The sequence below is a fragment of the Lepidochelys kempii genome, chromosome 1 (assembly GCF_965140285.1).
Source record: "Lepidochelys kempii isolate rLepKem1 chromosome 1, rLepKem1.hap1, whole genome shotgun sequence".
In the NCBI taxonomy this organism is placed as follows: domain Eukaryota; kingdom Metazoa; phylum Chordata; order Testudines; family Cheloniidae; genus Lepidochelys; species Lepidochelys kempii.
Genome location: NC_136380.1, coordinates 221,871,605 through 221,897,118, shown reverse-complemented (window position 1 = coordinate 221,897,118; position 25,514 = coordinate 221,871,605). Strand labels below are relative to the sequence as shown.

The 25,514-nt window shown below is 41.8% G+C and overlaps 1 protein-coding gene across 1 annotated transcript in view; it reads left to right on the top strand.

Annotated features, from left to right (window-relative positions):
- Positions 1-25,514, top strand: part of ANO2 (anoctamin 2) — a 284,158-nt gene that overhangs the window by 119,731 nt on the left and 138,913 nt on the right. Inside the window, exons 11-13 of the mRNA XM_073314959.1 lie at positions 4,819-4,953; positions 8,976-9,136; positions 20,303-20,385. Coding sequence (XP_073171060.1) covers positions 4,819-4,953; positions 8,976-9,136; positions 20,303-20,385 — 379 coding nt within the window. The remainder of the gene's footprint in view (positions 1-4,818; positions 4,954-8,975; positions 9,137-20,302; positions 20,386-25,514) is intronic.

Genomic DNA, 25,514 nt, shown 5'->3' with positions numbered 1-25,514 from the left:
ACATGACAATCAGAGAGAAAAAGATTAAAACAACAAAGGTCTTCATGCACAGTAGTCTTACCTAAATTTTAGCATTTCTCTCAAGACTTAGGCTATGTGTACGCTATCACTTTTGTCAGTCGGGTGTGAAAAAACACATGCCCCCAACCAACATAAGTTTCACCAACAGAAGCGCCGGTGTGGACAACATTATCTTGTCGGGAGACTCTTTCCCACCAACACAGGTACCGCTGCTTATTGGGGGTGGTTTAATTATGCTGAAGAGAGAATTCTCTCCCATCGGCATAGAGCGGCTACGCAGGAAACCTTACAGTGGTGCAGTCGCAGTGGTATAGCTGTGCCGCTGTAAGGTCTCCAGTGTAGACATAACCTTAAATAGGCTTGTCTTACCCCTGGAACCCTCCCACTTCTGGGGACTGGGTTATAGGTTGCTTCTCTGCAGACCCTCCCTCTCCCCCTCTGTGCATCAGGGGTGCCCTTTTAACAGTTTCCAAAGCCCATATCCTCAAAGGTATTTAAATGCTAATTCCCAATGGGAATTGACACCTGTATTGTCATTTAAGTATCAGTGATTGGGTCCATATACAGCCATTGACTTTGGTTCCTCCAATCAAAAAAACACCGAAGACTGACTTAACCCTTAGTTTTCCTTTAGGAAGCAACCCAAGAACTACCAAACCCACAGAAGTACATGTAACATTCATAAAATCAATTCAGATACCTCCCATGTTCTTGACAAAGGGTGTGCAGGATCATGTTGAAAATCACAAATAAAGAACTGTAGGCAGATATAGTACTTGGAATCTGTAAGAGTAAAAAAGATGTTTTTTTTTTTAAATTAAACAATCCCAAACATAATTTATAAATTAATAAATATCCGCTCTGTGATATCTCAGATGTTATAGTAGTTCCCAATACTGAGAACAGGAACTAGCTGTGGTACTTTATAAATGACTGTAGTCATACACTTTCCATTTTGGATCAATAACATCAAAATGCTTTTCCTGTCTATTAATAATTGGCCCTAATATTTAGATACTGGGTCCAATCATGAACACCAAAACCATCCCACTCCCCCTCAAATTACCTCACATAGATATTTGTTTTAACTAATTCTATCTCTCACTTAAATGTACTTTTCTTTCATTTCAGGTAATTAGTTTTTGTTTTCCATTCCTAATTTCCTTAAATATTTCCTCGTGCTTTGATGTCATTATCACTCAAGCATATTTTCAGTTATCATATTCCCTTCTGATGTGTTTTGGCTAGGCTATCCATGTTATATATGTGTTGGTTTCTATTGGTCATATCCTACAACTCTTTTATGATTGCAGCTACCCTTCCTAAAGGCTCGATCCTACTGTCATTGAGCTCAAGTTTTGCCATTAACTTCAATAGGAGCAGAATAAGCTACTAAATTATCAATGCTCAGTGTGCTCAGAAGTCCAAGGCCCTGAATTTGATATTGTTTAGACCACTGTAAATTAGAAACAATTTAAACAAAATCAATGGAATTACATCAGGGTAAAACTCATCTAATGTAAATGAGATCAGAATCAAGCATGTCTGTGCTAAGGCTTTATAGAGAGCATTTGTTGCCTTTCTTTTGTTAAACGTGATATCCTTATGCTACCTCTTAGTGTTACATTTGCTTTTTTTTACCACTACCCTTAGAGCTTGTAAGCTTAATTAATGTAATGTGCAATATCTTTCCCAGAACCCCCTTTTGTACTACTCTTTTCTATCCAACAGTCTCTTATTTTTATTTTTTGGCTTGTGAGATATTTCTCAGCACACTGTTTTTTAAAATCTTAACTAAATCTCATCATATTATCTTTCTCCCTACTCCGCCTGTGATTTCTCAGAGTTCCCTGGAGCTTTTGAAACTCCCAGTATTCTACTATATTTATAATCACTCCTAACAGTGCTTTGGAATGATCATTAATTTCATCAGAGCTGGGTATACATCCTGTTGTGTTTGATTCATGAAGAAATTGGGCTGAATACTGATAAGTATTTATCACTACCTACAATTAACTGTTCCCTACCATGCTGTATACTTTTGCATACCCACTGTAAAGGCAGGTTAGGATGTCAGAGATATGTATTGTACCTGAATGGCCAATGACGGGTGTGCCCCAAAGTCCTGTTTTCATGTTAAAAATTGTTAGTCTGAAAATACACTCTCTGATGTATCAGCCTATTCACATAGGGCCTAATCCTATGGCCCATACTCATTTAAGATACTGGGACTGCTGAGGTAAGTAAACACTATTAGTGTGGGTAAGCATTGCAGAAGTGGGCACTTATTCACACCAGATGCTAGGACCATGAATTAAATCCTGGCCTGATTTAAGTCAATGGCAAAACTCCCATCGACTTCAGCCGGGCAAGGATTTCATCACATATCTCTTATAATTTCTGTCAATTATCAGAGGGGTAGCTGTGTTAGTCTGGATCTGTAAAAGCGGCAGAGAGTCCTGTGGCACCTTATAGACTAACAGACATATTGGAGCATAAGCTTTTGTGGGTGAATACCCACTTTGTCGGATGCACGTAGTGGGAATTTCCAGAGGCAGGTATAAATATGCAAGCAAGAATCAGGCTAGGGATAACAAGGTTAGCTCAATCAGGGAGGATGAGGCCCTCTTCTAGCAGTTGAGGTATGAACACCAAGGGAGGAGACACTGCTTTTGTAGTCGGCTAGCCAGTCACAGTCTTTGTTTAATCCTGAGCTGATGGTGGACGTTCATTCACCTGCACGTCCACCAATGTAATATACATCATCATGTGCCAGCAATGCCTCTCTGCTATGTACATCAGCCAGACTGTGTTTATCCTACATAAAAGGATAAATGGACACAAATCAGATATTAGATATTATACAAAAACCTGTAGGAGAACACTTCAATCTCCCTGGACTCACAGTAGCAGATTTAAAACATAGAATAGAATCTCAGGGTTGGAAGGGACCTCAGGAGGTCATCTAGTCCAACCCCCTGCTCAAAGCAGGACCAATCCCCAATTTTTGCCCCAGATCCCTAAATGGCCCCCTCAAGGATTGAACTCACAACCCTGGGTTTAGCTGGCCAAAGCTCAAACCACTGAGCTATCCCTCCCTACGTTTAAATGTAGTCATCCTGCAGCAAAAAAAATTCAGGACCAGACTTCAAAGAGAAACTGCTGAGCTTTGGTTCATTTGTAAATTTGACACCATCAGCTCAGGATTAAACAAAAAACTGTGAAAAGACTGGTTTCAGAGTAACAGCTGTGTTAGTCTGTATTCGCAAAAAGAAAAGGAGTACTTGTGGCACCTTAGAGACTAACCAATTTATTTGAGCATAAGCTTTCGTGAGCTACAGCTTACTTCATCAGATGCATACTGTGGAAACTGCAGAAGACATTATATACACAGAGACCATGAAAAAATACCTCCTCCCACCCCACTCTCCTGCTGGTAATAGCTTATCTAAAGTGATCACTCTCCTTACAATGTGTACGATAATCAAGTTGGGCCATTTCCAGCACAAATCCAGGTTTTCTCACCCTCCGCCCCCAGCTCCCCCCACACACAAACTCACTCTCCTGCTGGTAATAGCCCATCCAAAGTGACCACTCTCTTTACAATGTGTAAAAAAAAAAAACCTGTGAGAAAACCTGGATTTGTGCTGGAAATGGCCCAACTTGATTATCGTACACATGTCAAGAATTATAACATTCATAAACCAGTCGGAGAACACTTCAATCTCTCTGGTCACGCAATCACAGACATGAAGGTCGCTATCTTAAAACAAAAAAACTTCAAATCCAGACTCCAGCGAGAAACTGCTGAATTGGAATTCATTTGCAAATTGGATACTATTAATTTAGGCTTAAATAGAGACTGGGAGTGGCTAAGTCATTATGCAAGGTAGCCTGTTTCCTCTTGTTTTTTCCTACCCCTCCCCCCCCCCAGATGTTCTGGTTTAACTTGGATTTAAACTTGAAGAGTGGTCAGTTTGGATGAGCTATTACCAGCAGGAGAGTGAGTTTGTGTGTGTATGGGGGTGGGGGGGGGGGATGTGAGAAAACCTGGATTTGTGCAGGAAATAGCCCAACTTGATTGTCATGCACATTGTGTAAAGAGTTGTCACTTTGGATGGGCTATCACCAGCAGGAGAGTGAATTTGTGTGGGGGGGTGGAGGGTGAGAAAACCTGGATTTGTGCTGGAAATGGCCCACCTGATGATCACTTTAGATAAGCTATTACCAGCAGGACAGTGGGGTGGGAGTAGGTATTGTTTCATATTCTCTGTGTATATATAAAGCCTGCTGCAGTTTCCACGATATGCATCTGAGGAAGTGAGCTGTAGCTCACGAAAGCTTATGCTCTAATAAATTGGTTAGTCTCTAAGGTGCCACAAGTACTCCTTTTCTTTTTGCGAATACAGACTAACACGGCTGTTACTCTGAAACCCATTGTAAGGAGAGTGATCACTTTAGATAAGCTATTACCAGCAGGAGAGTGGGGTGGGAGGAGGTATTGTTTCATGGTCTCTGTGTATATAATGTCTTCTGCAGTTTCCACAGTATGCATCCGATGAAGTGAGCTGTAGCTCAAGAAAGCTTATGCTCAAATAAATTGGTTAGTCTCTAAGGTGCCACAAGTACTCCTTTTCTTTTTGTGAAAAGACTGTAACGTTAGTCTCTAAGGTGCCACAGGACTCTTTGCCGCTTTTACAATTTCTGAATATCAGTTGCAGGGATTTTTGAAACACATCCATAAATGATACTTAAGATGACACCCTTAAAATATATTTTCTTTCTTTTCTTTTTCAGGAAGTATTTTGGAGAAAAAATAGGACTGTATTTTGCGTGGTTGGGTTTATATACAGAATTCCTTATCCCATCTTCAGTAGTTGGGATAATAGTTTTTCTTTATGGATGTATAACCATGGAAAGTGACATTCCTAGGTAAGCTGTCTGTGAACAGTATTTTGTTACTCAATAATTATAACGTTATGTTATTGATGCTCAGTAACTGTTAATCTTCAGTAACTGCAATAACTTTTAATATGTTTGAGGAACATTTGTGTAGTATTAAACAAATCTGTATAATACAGCAGCCATTTATTTCACTAGGATCCTACACACATGAAATAATCTTATTCAGACCAAATAAATTCATTTGTGTGTTTACAAGAATGCAATAAACTTACTGAGCATATTTATTTCAATAACTTCACCACTGAATAGCCAAATAAACACATGGTCATATTCCACTGTAATTCATTCTAATGTCACATTACACAATATGTGTGCATTTGCATCTGTGTAATACAGTATTTGAATGCAAAACAACAGAATGTTTATTTGGATCTTCAAAGGTGCAGTCATTGAAATAAGGACACTCAGTAAGTTTATTGCAGTCTTCTAAAACATGTGAGTAAATTTACTGATCTGAATAAGATTATTTCAGTGTCCTTTCTTGCATGTAGGATCACAGTGAAATAACTGCAGCTGTGTTAGTACAGATTTCCAGATATAATAAGTGTACATCTAGAGTTCTGCAACTTGGTATATTGCAAACAATGATACCTTTGGAATAAGTGGTGCTGTTCTAATATAATATAAAGTCTGTTTACATAAATGGTTTGAAATTTTTAAATGAGAACTGGTCAAAATGTTTAAAATGAAAAGTTTTTTCTATTAAAAATGTATTTAATCCCGCACAAAAAAATTGCAAAAATGTTTTGACATTGTGAAAAAATTCTGTTTTCCATTACATATTGTGTTTTTTTTCTTGCAGATGTTAAAAAGAAAAAAATAGAAAAGATTCTCAATGTAACGATCATTTTTTTTCATACACTGAAGGTTTTCAGTAAGTGAAAAAAAATAACATTTCCAATAAAAAAAAATAGTGGAAAAAATTGCGAAATTTCAAATAAATAAAAATGAGTCAATTTCAAACCTTCTGAAGCAAAAAACCCAACTTCTTAATTAGAAAATGTTTCGTAGAGCTAGTTTTTCGACTAGCCCTATTTAAACATATAGCAGAGTTGGCGAATATAAAAAATAGTATAATGACAATTCGATCAGATTGTGTGTGTTTATAAACAGCAAAGTCCTGCTTCCCTTATTTCCAAGATTAGGTTGTAGTGCAAAGCTCATTGAAGTGAATGGAAGGGAAGTATTTCCATTGTCTTCAAAGGGCTTCATATCCCTTTCTTAATCCTGTGTAAATCAAGTTATTTGCATGGGTAGTTTGATCAAAATTTTGCCTTTTCTACATTTGGAGTCTGCAGTATTTCCCTAATTCCTGGTTCCCCAAACTATTGTTTGTTTGTTTTTCTGTTGATGTGGCTATGAATAAAGACACGTTTTAATCAATTCTGAGGCAAATGCTCACTTCTCAGTGAAAAAAATGTAAAAGTAGGAATCTTTTGGTAATTTGCAATTTATCAGTAAAGAAGCAATGAAATGGTTAGATTGTTTGCTAAAGAAATTGACACTTTTTAAGCATGGGCATTGTAAATTACAATGCTGGATTCTAATATTACCTCTGGGTCTGCAGAATTATCGAGGTATTCCCTAAATATACTGAGTTAACCTAATTCTTGGTTTCTACACATAAAATGAAAACCAAAATTTTTGGAAGGAACAAAACCCTTCATGGTCAGGGCATAAGGCAGCCCCTAAATAATAAGGGTTAGAATGAAACTTTCTCTAGGGGCAGGTTGTTCCATAACTACCACTGCTGGGTTTTTGCAGCTTCCTCTGAAGCATTAAGTGGTCACTATCAGAGATAGCATATTGGATTGATGGACCTTGGGTCTGATCCAGCATGGTAATTTCTATATTAGCTAAGGTAAATTGGCAAGTTTTAAAATATGATCGCTGTGCAGAAAAACAGATCAAGACCATTACAATTATCAATGATTGGTAAATGATGATTGATAACATTTCTGATTTAGATTTTTTGACCTGCTTTCAATGAACTTTTAATCAAGATCAGCTGTGCCCTTCTCAAGCAAATCTTATGCTAACATTAAACCTGCAGAGGGACTTATGGCAAAGATATATCTGCCCCACTCTGTGCTGCCTTTTCAAATACAAAATAAGAGAGTGTTATTTTAACTATGTCATGACTGGAAATAGCTGTACAGAATTAAAATGAATTAATTTCCAGAGGGATGGTCTTGACTGTTAAAAGGAATAAATCATTTTCCATCACTGACTTCTATGATGATAGAAAATCACATCAGATGTTTGTCAAAAAGCAAACAATCACAAACCAGAATAGTGTAAAGTTAACATATACCTAATAGTGGTATACGTCCAGTGAAGTGGTCTGGTAAATTCTTCTGTGAGGCCATGATCCTGCAATTTGATCAATGCAAGAGCCACCTGAGCATGTGACCACTGATGTGAATGGGACTCCATGTGAGCATCAAGATCTTGCATACAGATCTACTCGCAGGACTGGGGTGCTTACACAGTAAAATCAGTAGGTTTTGGCTTAGCCTATAGGAAAATAGTGGTGGTTAGTTAAAGACCATAGATAATTGAATAGCTATATAGTACATAACAATGCATATTTTAAAAACAACTTTTTAAATAGAAATTTTAAAAACTTTAGAAAATGTTCACATTAGTTTGTCAAAATGACAATCGGTGTTGCAGTATTTTTGTAACTCTGGTTCTGGTGTCTCTTGGTGAGAATGGATGTTTGCTTGTACTACATCAGATGATGTAATCTGAGGCACAGGACATACAGTTTAGCGTTTAAATGCATGAACCAGGAGGGAGAGCTTTACAATTGTTGTTTTAAAGTACATTTCATCATAGTTTGGAAATTTAGATTAGCATTCTTTCCCCTGAAAAAATAAACAACTGAGTCAAATTGTGACAGGAGAGCATCACATGCACATTTGGGTCTGGAGAGATGAGACGAATTGGCCAACATTTTCAAAACTGACTGACTAGTGTGTTTGGGGGCTGTAATTTTTGGATACCCAATTTGAGACACCTTCAAGGGGCCTGATTTTTTGCAAGTGCTGAGCACCCACTTTCAGGAGGTACCCAAAATAACGAGTAACTTTAGAAAATCTTGGCCAAAATTTTGTAGCAGAAGATGCTACAGAGTAGCATTAAAAGCTTACTTTGGGAAAATACCCAGTGTTTATCCAAGTGTTCCGCAAGTGAAAGTGAAGCACAGGAGAAAGCAGGATGTTTCATCCAGAAGTGAATGAGTGTTTGTTCCTTGGCCAGATCCTCAGCTGGTGTAAGTCCCTTGACTTCAATGGAGGTATGCCAATTTACATCAGCAGAGTATCTGGCCCAACATATCCTGCAAAATGTTTTGCATACAGCGGCCAGGTGATCAGTTCCATCTGTGAAATGGAATAACTAACATGTATGGGTACATTTAATAGCTTTACAGTGTGGTATGGAGATTTGTGGAGCCACATTTCCTCTTATTTGCACATGGCCAAATATTCCGCATAATTTTGGCCAGAATTCATGCACTGATTAATGTGACATTTAGCACATGTTCTTGTTTGAGATGTTAATCCATGTTAGAGACGTGTGTTTTATCAAAGGGAAGCCAGAATTTGGCCCATGGAGTTTACCTCACTGCAAATTTAATCCTTTTTTTTCTCATGCATTCAAAAGCTGATCTGTATTTCCTGTGTCTCAAATTGGATCATCCGATTCAGGATGTCAGTGTTTGCTTTGATTTCTTTTAATTATATTTAATACACATTTTTAGTGAGTAATTCTTCTCCAATAAAATCTAGCAATCAGATTGGTTTATTATTTTGCATTGGTTTTCCTTCAGCACAGTACCTGCATGTGCTGAAGCCTCCAAGCCCATGCGCTATGTAACAGCATGCAGTAGCCGTGAATGGCTGAATGCACTAGAGGACAAAACACAAATGCTCCTTCTTTTCATTAGAAATCCATTGTGACATCTTTGCATTTGTTATTTATAGTAAAGAGATGTGTGACCAACCTAAAGCGTTCACCATGTGCCCTCTTTGTGACAAGTCTTGTGACTACTGGGACCTCAGCACTGCATGTGCTACGGCACGCGCTAGCCACTTATTTGACAACCCGGCCACAGTCTTCTTCTCCATTTTCATGGCTCTCTGGGGTGAGTATGGTTTTGAATGTTAGGAATGTTGTTAGGTCTGTGGACTCGTAACACAAAGGAAAGCTGCGATGGTACAGTAGTCGAGCACTAATATTTTATTATGCTTAGGGCATTAGGGGATTAAATGTGCTGCATATGCCTTGTGGAGCTAGCAAGCCCCCAAAGGCTAGTATGTGCTGGCTTTTGCTGAGGACTGGATTTCCTCCCCTTCCTGGCCACCTACTAGGATTGCGATGAGAGGAATCCAAGCTTCTGTGCTCTGAATTCCCAGTGGTGTTTTAAGCTCTAGGAGCCTGAACAGAGTCCAGTCATTATCCCAACCTTGGAGGCCCCAGGCATACTCTCAGCATGTAGATGTCCTATCTGGCAACCCCTTCTGAATCTTGGAACTTGCTGTCCAGCCACCTAACCCCTCTGGATACAGTGCTGACCCTTCAGACTCCCCAGTATTTAAAAACACCCCTCTCATAGAATTCCACCCCAAAGGTGTGAAGCTTCTGGTTTACAGTTGAACTCTCTCAGAAGTCCTCTGCCCCTTGACTTCCTGCCCCTGCAGCAGCCTCCCTCATCTTAATCTGGTGCAAAATGGCTCTCTCCTCCAGTTCTCCCCCTGCCAGCACCCGTGAGTCCCTTTATAGACTCCTGCTGGGGCCACCTGCTTCTTTTGTTCTGCCTTTTGGTAATTTTCCATTACTCCCAACCCCCTTTCCCTTCAGACAAGGAGAGGAAGTGTCTTCTCCCAGATAGAACCAACTCACTGTCACAACGTATCTTACTTTGAAAAGATGATCGTTGAGTGCAGCTTATTTACTAGTGTCTGTCCCAGCAGAGACATAACACAACCCTGCTAATTCAGGTCAGAGCCACATCCATATAGGCTTTACATGACACAGTACGCATGATACAGTTTCATAAAATTATCTAAAATTCCGAAGTGGTAGAGACAGAACCCCCATTTCGTCACAATGACCAAGGACTGGAGCTAGCTTTATTACCAGGGATTCCCTCTGACTGTGGCAGTCTCTATGATCACTGGGGTGGGGGCTGGGTGTATATAAAAATGGGAAGAGGGAGCCATGGGCTGTGTGTGTTTTGTATATAATATATGTATATAAATACATACAGCCCAGGAGTCCCTCTGCCCATGCCCCCAGCCTGCCTAATACTGCTCCCAGTCTGCTCCGTCTTCACATCTTTCCTCTGTGGAGACCGCATGGAGAGCACCTTCTGCAGGTTCCACAAGGCTTGGGAGACAATACTGGGCAGGCTGTCAAGTGTCTTCTTTCACATGGAATGGGATTTATTTGAGCACAGAGCGCATTCCATGTGGGACAGTTTTCTCCATGACTCTGTCAAAACTTTGAGACTCATCCATGATTTTCCCCCAAATATCATGTGGCAATCACTGTGTACATACTAGATTTGTCCATAACAACAAAAATATCTGCCTATCCAAGGATCTCAAAGTGCATCATAGACACTAATTACTATTTTACACCTCTTCCTTACTTGCATTGCTGTTGGCCTCTCCCAGGTCCTGGCACCTGAACGCACTGTATTTTGCTTGCCTTGCTGCAAAGTCACTCACTAGTGATCTTATTTATTGTGAAAGATGCAGATGTGGTTGTCTTTTAAAACAGTCTCTGGAGGGCACCTCTGTAAACTGAACTGTGAACTGCATCAGGAAAGCCTCAGTCTGAGTGTAGAACTTTGGCCAAGCAGCCATATTATCCTGATATTGCCAACTCCAAGTGAACAAAGATCATGAGTCAGGCCCCATAAATCATGAGATTGGCTTTAAAATTATGAAATGTAAAAAAATCTTTTGAGCCTTTACGGAGCATTTTCAAGCTTTTCTAAGGTAGAAGCTTACTTAAAAAATGAGTCTCATGTGAACACATGACTCGAGGAGTTGGGGCTTTGAAAAACATACCAAGTATCATGAGACTCACATTAAAATTGTGAGAGTTGACAACATTGTTAACCTGATCCAGTTTGTGGCTCAGTAATAGCTCTAGAAATTACACTGTGTTGAGTGTTATGAAAACTGAGGTGTCATGGTTTATCTGCTGTTATGGACTATATAATGCACAGGCTTTTAAATTTGCTACCTGTATCTATCATAGTTTCACCATGAATATCTAGGTTGCAATGTGTCCAAACCACAGAGCAATAAATGCTCTCAACATTGGCAACCTGACAGAATAGATATGCACAATCAGTGCCTGAATATGCCATAAGATGATGCCAATAGGCTGGGAGGAAGAGTTAGATGAGAAAAATGGAGTAAAATAAGCTCAGCTCTCTGGGGTTGTATGCCCATTCCAGTGCACTTTCATCAGTTACATCAAGTGAACTCCTGCATAGTTCTATGTGGTGACACTTTCTGTGGACATGAACATAAGGGCCACCCTCTCTGACATGCCAGAGTACAATCCAGACTAATGAGTAGCTATGTCAACCCTGCCTTGTAACCTCGGGTGTCCTTTACAGTGCCTTGTTGCTGTAGCCTGCAGCCTCGACTGCTCCCAAATAGCTTCCAGCACGTAAATCAGTCCCAGCTATGTTTCTGTGTGTGCTGCAGCCAGCCAGCTACACCTTGGCTCTTACCAGCCTTGGTTAGGCTGCCATGTGACCCCAACACACTCCCAGTTCCAGATTTACCCCCAGAAATGTCTGTCTAGAGCCTTACCAATTTCACAGCCATAAAAAACACATCATGGACCATTAAATCTGGTCTCCCCCCATGAAATTTGGTCTTTTGTGTACTTATACTCTATACTATACAGATTTCATGGGAGACACCAGTGTTTCTCAAATTGGGGGTCCTGACACAAAGGGGAGTTGCAGGGGAGGTCGCAAGGTTATTTTAGGGGGGGTCCCGATATTGCCACCCTTACTTCTGTGCCGCCTTCAGAGCTGGGTGGCTGGAGAGGGGTGGCTGCTGACTTAGGGCCCAGCTCTGCAGACAGCAGTGCTGAAGTAAGGGTGGCAATACCATACCAGGCCATCCTTACTCTGCACTGGTGCTGGCGGTGGCTCTGCCTTCAGAGCTAGGCTCCTGGCCAGCAGCTGCTGCTCTCCAGTTCTGAAGGCAGCGCTGTTGCCTGCAGCAGTGCAGAAGTAAGGGTAGCAGTACTGCAACACCCCCTACAATAACCTTGTGACCCCCCCAACTCCTTTTTGGATCAGGACCCCTACAATTACAATACCATGAAATTTCAGATGTACATAGTTGAAATCACGAAATTTAAGATTTTTAAAATCCTATGGCCATGAAATTCACCAAAATGGACCGTGAATTTGGAAACGCCCTATGTATGTCCTGTACTGCCCAGCCCTTTTCTGGACAGTGCAAATATATTAAGTTCATTATTCCTTTAAGGGAATAATACACGGACAACTTGTTTTCCTAAATGGAGTTACACAGACATTTCAGTTTGAACACACTGGATTAGGTAATACAATACACCAAGTTTACTTACTGCAGAAAGATAGATTTTGAGTGAATATAAATAATGAGGCATAAAAGTCAGAAATGGTTACAAGAAAAATAAAGATAAACTGTTTACTGGTATCCGCTTAAAAAGCTATCTTAGTAGCAAAGCAAATTTTTCACCATATGCTCCAGCAGATTACTGATCAAACTCTCTCAGGTCAGAACCCTCCCTCCAGAGTCCAGTGGCTGCTTCCTTTGTCTCTTCAGGTGCAGTGAATGTGATGGGCAGGGAGAGAGAGAAGGGTGCCTTGGGGTATTTGTTCCTTATATAGTCTTAGATCCCCTTTTGAAAAACATTTCCAGCTGAGAAACAGGAGACACAGAGTCTATGTGGAAGGTTGTTCCCAATTGGTTTTTTCACCTGTTTGAACTTTCTTTGTCTTCCTTTCCTGCTTGATGACTCTGTTTACTGCTTAAATACTAATTAAGCAGAGCACAGGTTCCTTTGTTTAAGACAAACCAGTTTCCCAACTTCTGTTTGGTCATGGCTGTGAAGTTTGGAAGATATGATAATAACACCTTACAGAGGAACCTTATAACATCACATTATATACCACATATTTTACCAGGACAATACTGACCAGCAAATTACCAGTTTCCAAATGATACCTTTGTATAAAGATTATTACAATAGTACATAGAGTGTGAATACAGGGGTCTATTCTGTCACATCCTCCAAATTTGTCATTAAAATTCCACTGTGTGGTAATTGTTGGCTTTTAATTCTGGCCATTGTGTGTAATGATAAAGTATGAATGATGTACTGTCTCAGATAGATACAAGATAGATACAAGATAGAAAAATCATGGAGCAGGTCCTCAAGGAAACCATTTTGAAGCACTTGGAGGAGAGGAAGGTGATCAGGAATAGTCAACATGGATTCACCAAGGGCAAGTCATGCCTGACCAACTTGATTGCCTTCTATGATGAGATAACTGGCTCTGTGGATATGGGGAAAGTGGTGGACATGATATATCTTAACTTTAGCAAAGCTTTTGATATGGTCTCCCACAGTATTCTTGCCAGCAAGTTAAAAAAGTGTGGATTGGATAAATGGACTATAAGGTGGATAGAAAGCTGGCTAGATCGTTGGGCTCAACGGGTAGTGATCAATGGCTCGATGTCTAGTTGGCAGCCAGTATCAAGCGGAGTGTCCCAGGGGTTCGGTCCTGGGGCTGGTTTTGTTCAACATCTTCATTAATGATCTGGATGGACTGCACCCTTAGCAAGTTTGCAGATGATACTAAACTTGGGGGAGAGGTAGATATGCTGGAGGGTAGGGATTGGGTCCAGAGTGACCTAGACAAATTGGAGGATTGGGCCAAAACAAATCTGATGACATTCAACAAGGACAATGCAGAGTCCTGTACTGTCATAAATATAAAGGGAAGGGTAAACCCCTTTAAATTCCCTCCTGGCCAGAGGAAAACTCCTCTCACCTGTAAAGGGTTAAGAAGCTAAAGGTAATCTCGCTGGCACCTGACCAAAATGACCAATGAGGAGACAAGATACTTTCAAAAGCTGGGAGGAGGGAGAGAAACAAAGGGTCTCTGTCTGTCTGTCTGCTGTTTTTGTTGGGGATAGACCAGGAATGGAGTCTTAGAACTTTTAGTAAGTAATCTAGCTAGGTATGTGTTAGATTATGATTTCTTTAAATGGCTGAGAAAAGAATTGTGCTGAATATAATAACTATTTCTGTCTGTGTATCTTTTTTGTAACTTAAGGTTTTGCCTAGAGGGATTCTCTATGTTTTGAATCTAATTACCCTGTAAGGTATCTACCATCCTGATTTTACAGAGAGGATTTCTTTACTTCTATTTACTCCTATTTCTATTAAAAGTCTTCTTGTAAGAAAACTGAATGCTTTTTCATTGTTCTCAGATCCAAGGGTTTGGGTCTGTGGTCACCTATGCAAATTGGTGAGGTTTTTTTATCCAACATTTCCCAGGAAAGGGGGGGGGTGCAAGTGTTGGGAGGATTATTCATTGTTCTTAAGATCCAAGGGTCTGGGTCTGTAGTCACCTAGGCAAATTGGTGAGGCTTTTTACCAAACCTTGTCCAGGAAGTGGGGTGCAAGGTTTTGGGAAGTATTTTGGGGGAGAAAGATGTTTCCAAACAGCTCTTCCCCAGTAACCAGTATTTGTTTGGTGGTGGTAGCAGCCAATCCAAGGACAAAGGGTGGAATATTTTGTACCTTGGGGAAGTTTTTGACCTAAGCTGGTAAAGATAAGCTTAGGAGGTTTTCATGCAGGTCCCCACATCTGTACCCTAGCGTTCAGAGTGGGGGAGGAACCTTGAATCCCATGCACTGCTACAGGCTGGAGAGTGAATGGCTAAGTGGCAGTTCTGCAGAAAAGGATCTGGAGATTACAGTGGAGGAGAAGCTGGATATGAGTCAACAGTGTGCCCTTGTTGCCAAGAAGTCTAATGGCTTTTTGGACTGCATTATTAGGAGCATTGCCAGCAGATCGAGGGAAGTGATTATTCCCCTCTATTTGGCACTGGTGAGGCCACATCTGGAGTACTGTGTCCAGTTTTGGGCCCTCCACTACAGAAAGGATGTGGACAAATTGGAGAGAGTCCAGCAGAAGGCAATGGAAATGATTAGGGGGATGGGGCACATGACTTATGAGGAGAGGCTGAGGGAACTGGTCTTATTTAGTCTGCAGAAGAAAAGAGTGAGGGGGGATTTGATAGCAGCCTTCAACTACCTGAAGTGGGGTTCCAGAGAGGATTGAGCTAGGCTGTTCTCAGTGGTGGCAGATGACAGAACAAGAAGCAATGGTCTCAAGTTGCAGTGGGGGAGGTCTAGGTTGGATATTAGGAAAAACTATTTCACTTGGAGAGTGGTGAAGCACAGGAATGTGTTACCTAGGGAGGTGGTGGAATCTCCATCCTTAGAGATTTTTAAGGTCAGGCTTGACAAAGCCCTGGCTGGGATGATTTAGTTGGGGTTGGTCTTCTTTGAGCAGGGGGTTGGACTAGATGAGCTCCCGAGGTCTCTTCCAACCCATATCTTCTATGATTCTATAATTCTAAGTGTGTTTCCTAAGACAGTCTTGCTTGAAAAAGGAAACCCTTACATCTATACAAATGATCATTTCCAGTGTAATTGTATTCACAGCAATTTTCCCTCAGCATCAACAAGATGGTTTGTGAAGTATACTGTTGACATATGCTGTGTCTGCATGTTCAGAAATGAGATGAAAAGACTGAAGTTTGTAGTGAAATAGAAAAGAACAAACAGTTCTTTATGTACTGGTTTAAAATGACACTTAAGGATAATAAAATCTTTTCTGAGCCATATCCTGTCGTTAAAAAAAACCTTTCCCACAGACTGGAAAATTCTTTGTGCTGGGACTATGATAACTGAGCTTGTCAGTGCAAGAAAATACTCCCATCATCTATCAGCATCAGCAAAGCAAAACCAAGTACCCTATGTTAACCCTGCCCTGCTTGCATATTGAGCATTACATTACACCATATTATTGCTGCCCTGCAAGTAGCAGAGCGCATTCCTTCTATCTAGCTTTCAGTTTGGTGACTGACAGTTCTACTGTTCTTTGCATACCTGAAACCAGCTTCTCTTATAGTGTCTTGAATAAACATTGCTTGAATCACTTTTTGTAAGATGTAGTGATGGGGAAACTGTCATGCATTATTACTCACTATTACTATGCTTAAAAAGGGAACAATATAGTATTTGTGCTCTGCTGAGCTGGCTTCTTTTCATGGTGAGGGCTGTGCAGAAGAATCCACCTTTTATCCTTTCAGCCTTCTCCCTTCTTGGGAAAGGTGGAGAGATTTGTTACGGTTAATATCATTAAAGGAAGTACGCTCCAGTTACTTGATGGGACACCTCATTAAATATCTTCATGAACTCAGCAACTCCATTTATCAATGCCCCATATTCATTGAGAATTTACACCAAAAAAGAACATCACGCCCGGCCAATTGTGCTTATAGCCATTGATGTTCTGAGATGTCAAGTTTCCGCTCGCAGTTAAGCAATTTCAGAGGAAGAAGGAGAGTTGAACAATTGAATTTTTCAGCTGGTGTAAAACAGGCAGTACTTCAGCAATTTACATTATTCTAATTTACACCATTCGTGTATCTAGCCCAACCAATTAAAGTAGGTAAATGCTACCATTTTCATTCCCTTGAGCTAAACAGGGAACAAAGGCACAAATTCACCTACAAAATCATTGTGGGTTTTTTTCTATAGTTATTCCAGAAAGTCCTTTAAACCCCAAGAACATGTTAAACATTATTTTTATTTGCACTGTGTTCTCCATAAGGGATGAGTAAAAATAACAATTATTTGAATATCTAGGCTTAAGTTATGTGTACAGTCAGTCACATGTTTAAAATGCTCTCTGTTGTCTGCCAGTTCTTCAAGAGCAGCCTGCAGTGACTTTTAGATTCCTATAAGGTGAGAGGACTTATGCAGAGAATATGATATTCACTGTCCCCTACATGTCAGATTTTTCAAAAGAGCAGAACATCCACAATCTGGGCCAGATTTTCAAAACAGCTCAGTACTTTGGGTACCAGACTCATGAAAATCTGGCCACTCATTTCAGTGCCTAAATGGGAGTTGAGATATTTTGAAAAATCTGGCCTTAACTGTGAATGTTGCACATTTGAAAATTTTGCTCTGAGTTCTTGAAAATCTGGCTCTAGAGCACACTTTTTACTCTGGTTTTATGACCGTTCCATCTGTCAGATGTGTACTTTTTATATTTGTTTGACTATAGTGCAACTCCCTGTATCAGAATTTGTTAATAGACAGAATAATTCTGGCATCAGGCTGAATTATCTCTTCAGCGATGGAGTTCATTGAAGGGAAACAGCTGTGAAGAAAAGATTTCTTCCTTCCTCCCCATATTTCACAAGATCTGTCAGCCAGAACATTTTGACTTAGAAACTCCCATGCTTGGCTTGGCAGCAATGAGATCTTGAGCCAACTCTGAAGTTCTATTGTCTGGTTAGACACTGAAGTCACCCATCACTAAAAGTCTGGGTGAGCCCAGTGTAAGGTCAGATTAAAATTCAATCAGCTCATCTATATTCAGTCAGCTCATCTATGCAGTCTGAAGTTATGTGGTTCGTCATGGGCACCAGAATGCTTCCCAGTTTTACCTTGCTTTGGCACTCACACCAAAGGTGACCACTGTCAAAAGAATCTGGATCTAATTCCCCATTGCTTTGCACCTTGTACAATTATCTACATCTGTGCAGGGTGAATGCATAGTGAGAGAGGCAACATGTAACCTTGGCACAATTGAAAGGTTCTGTGGGAGCACATGACTGCCCCAAGTGTTGCCTCTGCCTGCACCCCCTGAAACTTGATATGTGTGTAGACAACATACACTATCATCTACCTCCTCCCGCTCCTGCTGCTCACTGCCCTGTGGCTGCCAAGCCTCTCAGAAGTTTCAGACATCCCTCCCTGCCTGAACTATCCTCAATCAATTTAGCAAGTGTTCAAAACAAGACCAACAGAAGTCCCAACGCAGCTGGGATGCACAGTTCCCCATGTGCCATCAGGGTGGCACCAGGGTGGGATGGTGCTTGGGCTGGATTGTCTCAGATAACAAGAAGTTGGAGAATTATCAGTCCCTTTTTCTTGGACGGGGGAATATGACACCGCCAAATCACCTTCTCCTTGATAGGCACATTGGAGGCCACAGCAGGGTCTACACCTCATTTCCCACTCTCCCCCTCCCACAACCTGCTCCCCGCACTCACCGCCCAGGGCTCTTGGGCTGAATGGGGCTCCACTTGAGCTGCCTGGTGCTGAACACCGTGTCGCAGTTCCTCTTCCCGATCTCGAAGATGCCCCACTGGCTCCCCTCAGTGGGAGGTCTGCAAAGCAGGCAGCGAGAAGCGCTGGGCCTCCAGCAGCAGGGAAGGAGAAGCAGTCCCATGTAGCAGGGGTGGGAGCTCAGCGTGCAGCCAGCCCCCTGCTGCTTCCTCCCTTCCCAACCTGCGCAGCCAAACAGTGAGTGCTGCCGCCAGAGGGGGCCACTGTTTCCTCACTGATGGACATCCTGGTGATAGGTGGCCTGAGAAATCTGGGGGGGATCTGACCCAACGTGACACCCCCCCATATGTTGCCTCTGCATAGTGGGAGTAAAGTACTACTCTGGTTCAATAATGTTTGCACACCCACTTTGCACAGATGGACATGACTCCACAACATACAATCAAAAGCCACAAAAAAACAGGCTGTCAAGAAGAAGCAACAATTATGGGAAGAAGGGCAGAAGAGTCTAAACATGAGAAGAGTTGAAGCACCACAGCATATGCCACCTAGTGTCAAGGAAAAGGGAAAGAAAGGCAGGAGGTGGAATTTGTGTCCCACCACTTATGGGAAAATCACCCTGGGTTTGACGACACTGCAGTGATACACCCGCAGCTGGCCTGTGTCAACAGGGCTTGGGCTGTGGAGCTGTAAAATTGTGGTGGAGGGAGGGACCCAGAGTCTGAGCTCCAGCCTGAGCCTGAATGATTACACTGCAGTTAAACAGCTCAAGCCCCATGAGTCCAAGTCAGCTGCCATTGGCCAGCCACGGTGTTTCACTGCAGTGTAGACATACCCTCTGAGTCTAACACCTCACATGGCTGGGTTAAATGGATCAAAAATGCTCAACTATAACACTGTTAGGCATGCCAGGATAAAAGACATCCTCAGTACCCATATGGTGTGCCCCATGAGGATTGCTGAAGTTTTCCGGTTACCAATAGGTACTTAGGGTTTTTTCAGAAGTAGCCTATTTCTAACTTTGTCCTCTATTTCTGATTAATTGGGAATAGTTACAAATCTTCTATCTGGAAAGTTGTGGCTGAGTATTCAGATTTGGAGTTTGTCTCCCTATATTTTGAGTCCATAAACTGTAGAATGGCACAAGGTACATTGAGAGAGATGGTCTTGTGGGAAAAGCAGATCTGGATTCAGCTCCTGGTTCCGACATAGAATTCCTTAGTGCCTTTGTGCAAGCTCCTCAAACTCTGTTCCCAATCAGCAAAATCAGACTAATACTTTCTTTCTCCGACCTGTAGTCTGTTATCTGTTTAGATTGGGCTAATTTCAGTTGTTGGGCTTCGTGTGCAGGTGCTGGGTGGTGTTGGTGTCCTGTGATAAACAGGAGGTCAGACTAGGTGATCTGGTGAGGGCTTCTTGCCTTAAACTCTAAGGGCATGGCCACGCTCGAAACTTCAAAGCGCTCCCGTGGCAGCGCTTTGAAGTGCGAGTGTGGTCGCGCGCCAGCGCTGGGAGAGAGCTCTCCCAGTGCTCCTGGTACTCCACCTCCACGAGGGGATTAGCTCCGAGCACTGGGGCACTGTCTACACTGGCGCTTTGCAGCGCTGTAACTTGCTGTGCTCAGGGGGGTGTTTTTTCACACCCCTGAGCGAGCAAGTTGCAGCACTGTAAAGGGCAAGTGTAGCCACAGCCTATGAAATTACAAGCTCTTTCGGATAGGAACTATCTCTTGCTCTATTTGTACAGCACCTAGCACATTAGGTCCCTCACAGAACTTGGGCCTGTAGATAATACTGAATTGCAAAGAGTACATAATAATAATAATTAATTGTTATTAATAATACATTGAGTTTATAGTTTAAAATCTAACTGTGTTTTGTTGTTGTTTTTGTTGTTGAAGCTACCATGTTTCTTGAACAATGGAAGCGTTTACAGATGAGACTAGGTTACTTCTGGGATCTCACTGGCTTAGAGGAGGAAGAAGTAAGTTTTCTTTCTACATATTTACCATTGCAATCCTGAAAATGTACAGTAGTGATTAGATAGGTGGTTTCTTAATATATACATAATGCATGGAGGCACAATTCAAGTTATCTCTGGGTTGTTGTTTTTTTCAAAATGATTGTAAATTATCTTGAGTATCAAGATATCTTTAAAGAAATCATTGCATTTTAATTACCGTGTTCAGGTTTATTTTTAATAATTAAGTCAGAAGAAGATTATGTCATAAGATTAACAGCAGTTCATTCTTAATTTAAAATTTCCATATTCATTTATATGGTGTCTAATGGTAGAATGATGACAGATCCCTCCTTTTAGTATATTTCATTCCATTGCTGCTTTATTATGGCTAACACAAATGCTGAGTGTAGAGGATTGTAACATATCAGAGTAGCGTAACTAATCTCTGCATCTTGGTCTGGACTCCCTGATTGAAACCAGGGATGGAAAATCCTGAGCTGAAAGTGCTGAGCTGTTGGACTGGTGACATTTGCTGCTGAGGCTGTAGGGCATGTATCCACCACAGCCCTGAATATGTTTTCTACTACAAATACTGCATGTGAAGAATAGAGCTGGTTGGAAATCTGTCACCCCACCCCAGAAAATGTTTATGCAAATGAAAAAATATTCAGTTTTGTCAAAATTTTGAATGGACCATTTTGATTTTTGTTTTTATGCATTGCAGGTGAAAACTGAAATTTTTTAGCCCAAAACTGCCCAAACTACCTGATTGGACAGTATCTTCCATAATACATTGCAGTCTCCCCTCTGGTTTAACTGGCATGGTGCATGATATGATAATGGTACCTCATAAGAGATGTAGTCCAACTGCAGAGCCCAGCCCATAAAGGAAAACGGGGGCAGGTAGTATCCAAACTACAACTCCCATGAGGCACTGTAGCAGATGTAGGGGACACAGATTAATGTTGAACAGACATTTTTGGTTTTCTGATGAAAAACTGAAATTCTTCAAAGACCGTAGATGCTGTCCACAAAAATGTTTGTTTGGTCACAAAGCCAATTTTGACACTCATTTTTTGACCACCTCTATCGTAGTGTTGCCTTCTGCAGCTGCAGTGCTCATTTTGATGAAATGTCCTCTTTGATTCTTTCCTTGGTTTGAAGAATCTTTCTGGCAAACCCTGCTTCCTTTTTGTTGGGGTATGCTGTGGGCTTCACTTAGGGTTTAGCAGGCCTAGTGGGCAGCCACAACTCAACACTCCCTAAAGTCCTGGGATGGCCTTGCCAGATAATCTGAGGGCCTGGCTGCTGAGTTATAGTCTGTCACTCCTCAGCAATCCCTGGGTTCTCCTGGTCAGACAAAGGGAAGGGTAGGGGGACCCAGGCCTTCCTTCTTCACTAGGTCGCAAACCAGAGTCCAAGGAGGAAAGAGTGAGGAGTGTCTCAGTTGCCTTTAGCTCATCCGTCAGACCAACTTCCCTGGACCACTTCCTACCTCCCCTGTTGTCTCCTCCTTTTGGGGTATGATCATGGCACTCTGCTTCCCTCCCAGTGCAGAGAGCTGCTCAAACAGTTTCAATAATTCAAATAATCAGTAGAGCCTTCCCATCTTCCTTCTCAGTGTCCATTTATTCCCCCTTGTCAGGGAGAAAGGGAAAGAAAAAGGGGTCAGGTCCCTTACCCTGCAGATTCCTCTGTCTCAAAAGCTACTAACTGGCTTCCTTCCGGCAGACAACCTCTTCATTCTCCCCCTGCTTGATTGGCAGAGTCCCTTTTTAAGCAGGCTCTCCCTTTGAAGCATGCTCTGCAGCTGCTGAGGGCGGGGCCTTCTTGGCCCAGTACTGTTCCATCACTCCCCAAGAATTAGTGAGGGGTTGGTAAGCCCCATCACAGGGTATGATACAAAATAATTGATTTTTTTTGTAGTTACCTCGTTTAATTCCAAGGACAAAACAACAACAACAAAACACAAAGAAGAGTCTCTTCAATGACTTCAGCTTCTGTCAATATGCTGCTGCTTTCTCATAGATACAAATTGTCCCTTGCTGCAGTACTATATCTCTAGTGGAGGGAAAAAGCAGTGGAGCCTGCTTTTGTTTCTAATCACATATTAGTATCCATAACAATATGTGTTCAGACTTCAGCGCACCACGTCAGCCTTTGTCCTTGCAGTTTTTTACTTTATTTCTTTGTGTGTATGCGTGCATTCCGTCTCCAGAATGTCTCAGATTCAACCCATCAGGCTTCAAGCAGTGCCCTGAATTGACTAGAAAGTCACAGACGATCACAATTATTGTTTGCGATGAACCACAGTGTTTCTGAATGCAAATTCTGCTTGCAGATGTTGCCTCAAGTCATCATGGCTTATGGAGAACACATCATGCTTTAGTTAGCATCTTTCAAAACAGCCTGTAATTCGGATTGACTTACCCTGGTAGGCCTTGAGGATGAAGTCCTGGAAAGTGGCAGAACTGAGTGAAGTTTCTTGCTGATACTTGGGACTGTACACTGGAGTTTTCTGTTTCAGTACAGGCCTCACTGAATAAGCCCCATGGCAGAGTTCCAATACAATCAAAATGCCTTTGCAAGCTCCCTATGCATCAGAGTCAGAGGGCTATCTGGAAGTTTCAAAATCCTCTGAATCCTGATGTAAATTCCCTCCAGCTCTCAGTTCCAGCATGGTGGTCAAAGTGACGCTCTTTCCGGCAAGCACAGGTCAAGGCCTGCATTTGGAGAAGAGCACACCTCACCATTGGGTAACCATCTCACTATTGTGTATACCTGAGAATGTTCTCGACACCTGTTGGACCTTCCTGAGGCTTCCACTCACTCAACTCTCCTTTTTGCATTCTTCTTAGGTCAAAGCAGTGCTTAATTTGTGCCAGGGCTTGCCAGGCCTGAGCCCCGGCACCTCTGGGCTTGGCAGTTCTTAGCTCCAGCACCTCTGGGCTTGCTGTGTCGGTTATGAATGTAAAAAAATTCCTTGAGCCCCAGCACTTAATTGCTTGAATTCTGACACCTCTTTCATTACAAATTAAACACTGGGTCAAAGCCCAGGACATAGGCACAGTATGATCATCTGTATGGTCTAATGAATGCCTTTCACCACATGGATTTTTCATGGACCACACACTTTGACTAGTTAAGGAAGCCTCTCAATCCCAAGCCTGATGGGAGGTCCCAGCAATATGAGCATTGATGTGCAGGAGCTACGGCTCCAGCCATTGGCTTTGTTGTCACACTTGTCACTGCTAGTTGCACCGAGATATTCAGCATTATTGGTGCTTTGATCCTCAAAGGAGGCACTTCTGGGCCTTTAATTCTCCAGATGGATTCACAACCCAAACCAGCATGAAAACAAAGGAGGCAGGAGATTTACCTGACAATGCTAATAAGAAGGGATCATGATCTGAGGAGTTCCTTAAAGTCTCTTACATGTTTCCCGGACCTTTCCCAGACTGAAGATTACAGAACTACTGACTCTTCTCCAGAAGATCTCATTTTCTACTTCTTTGTGAAAAGGATGTTTGGACCATCCTTTCACACCTTGCCAAGAACACCAGGGCAGACTTTACAGCTGCTCTTACAAATCTGCTACCACTACCCATCCACATGATTCTGAATCAGGGGGTGGGAGAGGTGTATCACACCTTTGTTCTATTCCAGCTACCTCTAAAATGGCAGAGCAAAAATATCTCACATTAAGAGACACAACTGGAGCTTTCTTTCATCCACCTGTTAGATTGGAGATTGAACCTGATATTTTGAATGCCAAAACTTTAAAAACCTCACAGTTTACTGTTTGATTACTGTGGACCAAATTCAGCCCTTGTGTAATTTGATTGAAATCAATGCAATTACTCCAGAGGGGAATTTAACCCTTTGGCTCTAAAACATGAGATCCAACTGGTAAGAAGGTTTATCAGTCTTTAGTGCAAGTCAGCCACAGTAAGAATGACAAGTCCTACAAGGAAAAGAATGACTGCAAGGTATCTGATTCTCTCTCTTCTTCATAAATTACATTCTTAGTCTATTTACTTCTGTTAGGATTTTGGAGATTAAAGTGTACTAGCATGTAGCAGCGAGAGCAACTACTTTATGTTTAAACACTCACAGGCACACATGGCTGTCAGCTGCCAGACTTTGGCATGAGGTGCCTCATAAGGCTAAAGACCTGCTGAATGACAGGCAGAACCCAATGTCAGAGAAGTGGAGAGCACATTGATCAAAATTACAGAGCAATCCAACACGTGTAGTTCCCTGGCATTTGTCATTCAGCATTCACCCACTCCAGTTAATTAGTTAATATGCGTGAAGCACTTTGAAGATGTAGTACATGTTCTAAGTATTTTCAGATAAAAGGATAAGGGAAGACATTGGCTAAAATCCAGCCTATGTGAGCTGCTTGTTTTGGGATTTAAAAATAGTTACATGATTTTTATTTTTGCTTTATCTGCAAGAGGTAGTTGCACTCTGCAGGGATTGTCAGTGAACTAAGCCATGAGTTGTGGATTGTGGCTGAGTTCAGTGGAAACAAGTGGCTCCATTAAAAGAATTTCCATTAAGAGGCTGCCTTTTAAGGTTATTCTCTGTCTCTGAATTTGGGTAGTTCTGGGAGCCAGACTCCTTCAGGAGGAGGGAAAGAAGAACCAGCAAGAAGCCTCTGTTTGTAATTGCAAGGCTTTGTACCCCAAATTTGTTAGTTTTCCCTCCCCCACCTGGCTGATCCCAAGCCTTGGCCACTTTGACTTGTTGCACATCGTACCTGAGGTCGTGGGATACCAAGCTCTGTGGGATGGAGCTGAAAGTATGAAAGACCAAGAAAATAGTGATGGAAAAGTTGCTAAAGTATCTCATAAAGCAGCAACCACTGTGGACTCTGCAACAATTCATACACCAAGTGATGAAGCAGTCAGAGGAAGGGTAAATAACTCTGGACCAAACCTTCTCCCACTCAGCAAAATCCCCATGTCTGACACGCTCTGATATCAGCTACCCTAACCAAGCTGGCCCTGGTGGCTTTGCTTATGTCTTTTGAGAAAGTTGTTTAAGCTGCCCAGCGTCAGATTTGCTGGACCACCAGCTGAGGCAGGAGCAGACTGGAGCAGAAGCAGGAGCAAGGGCAGGCTGTCGGGAATGCTCCCATCTAG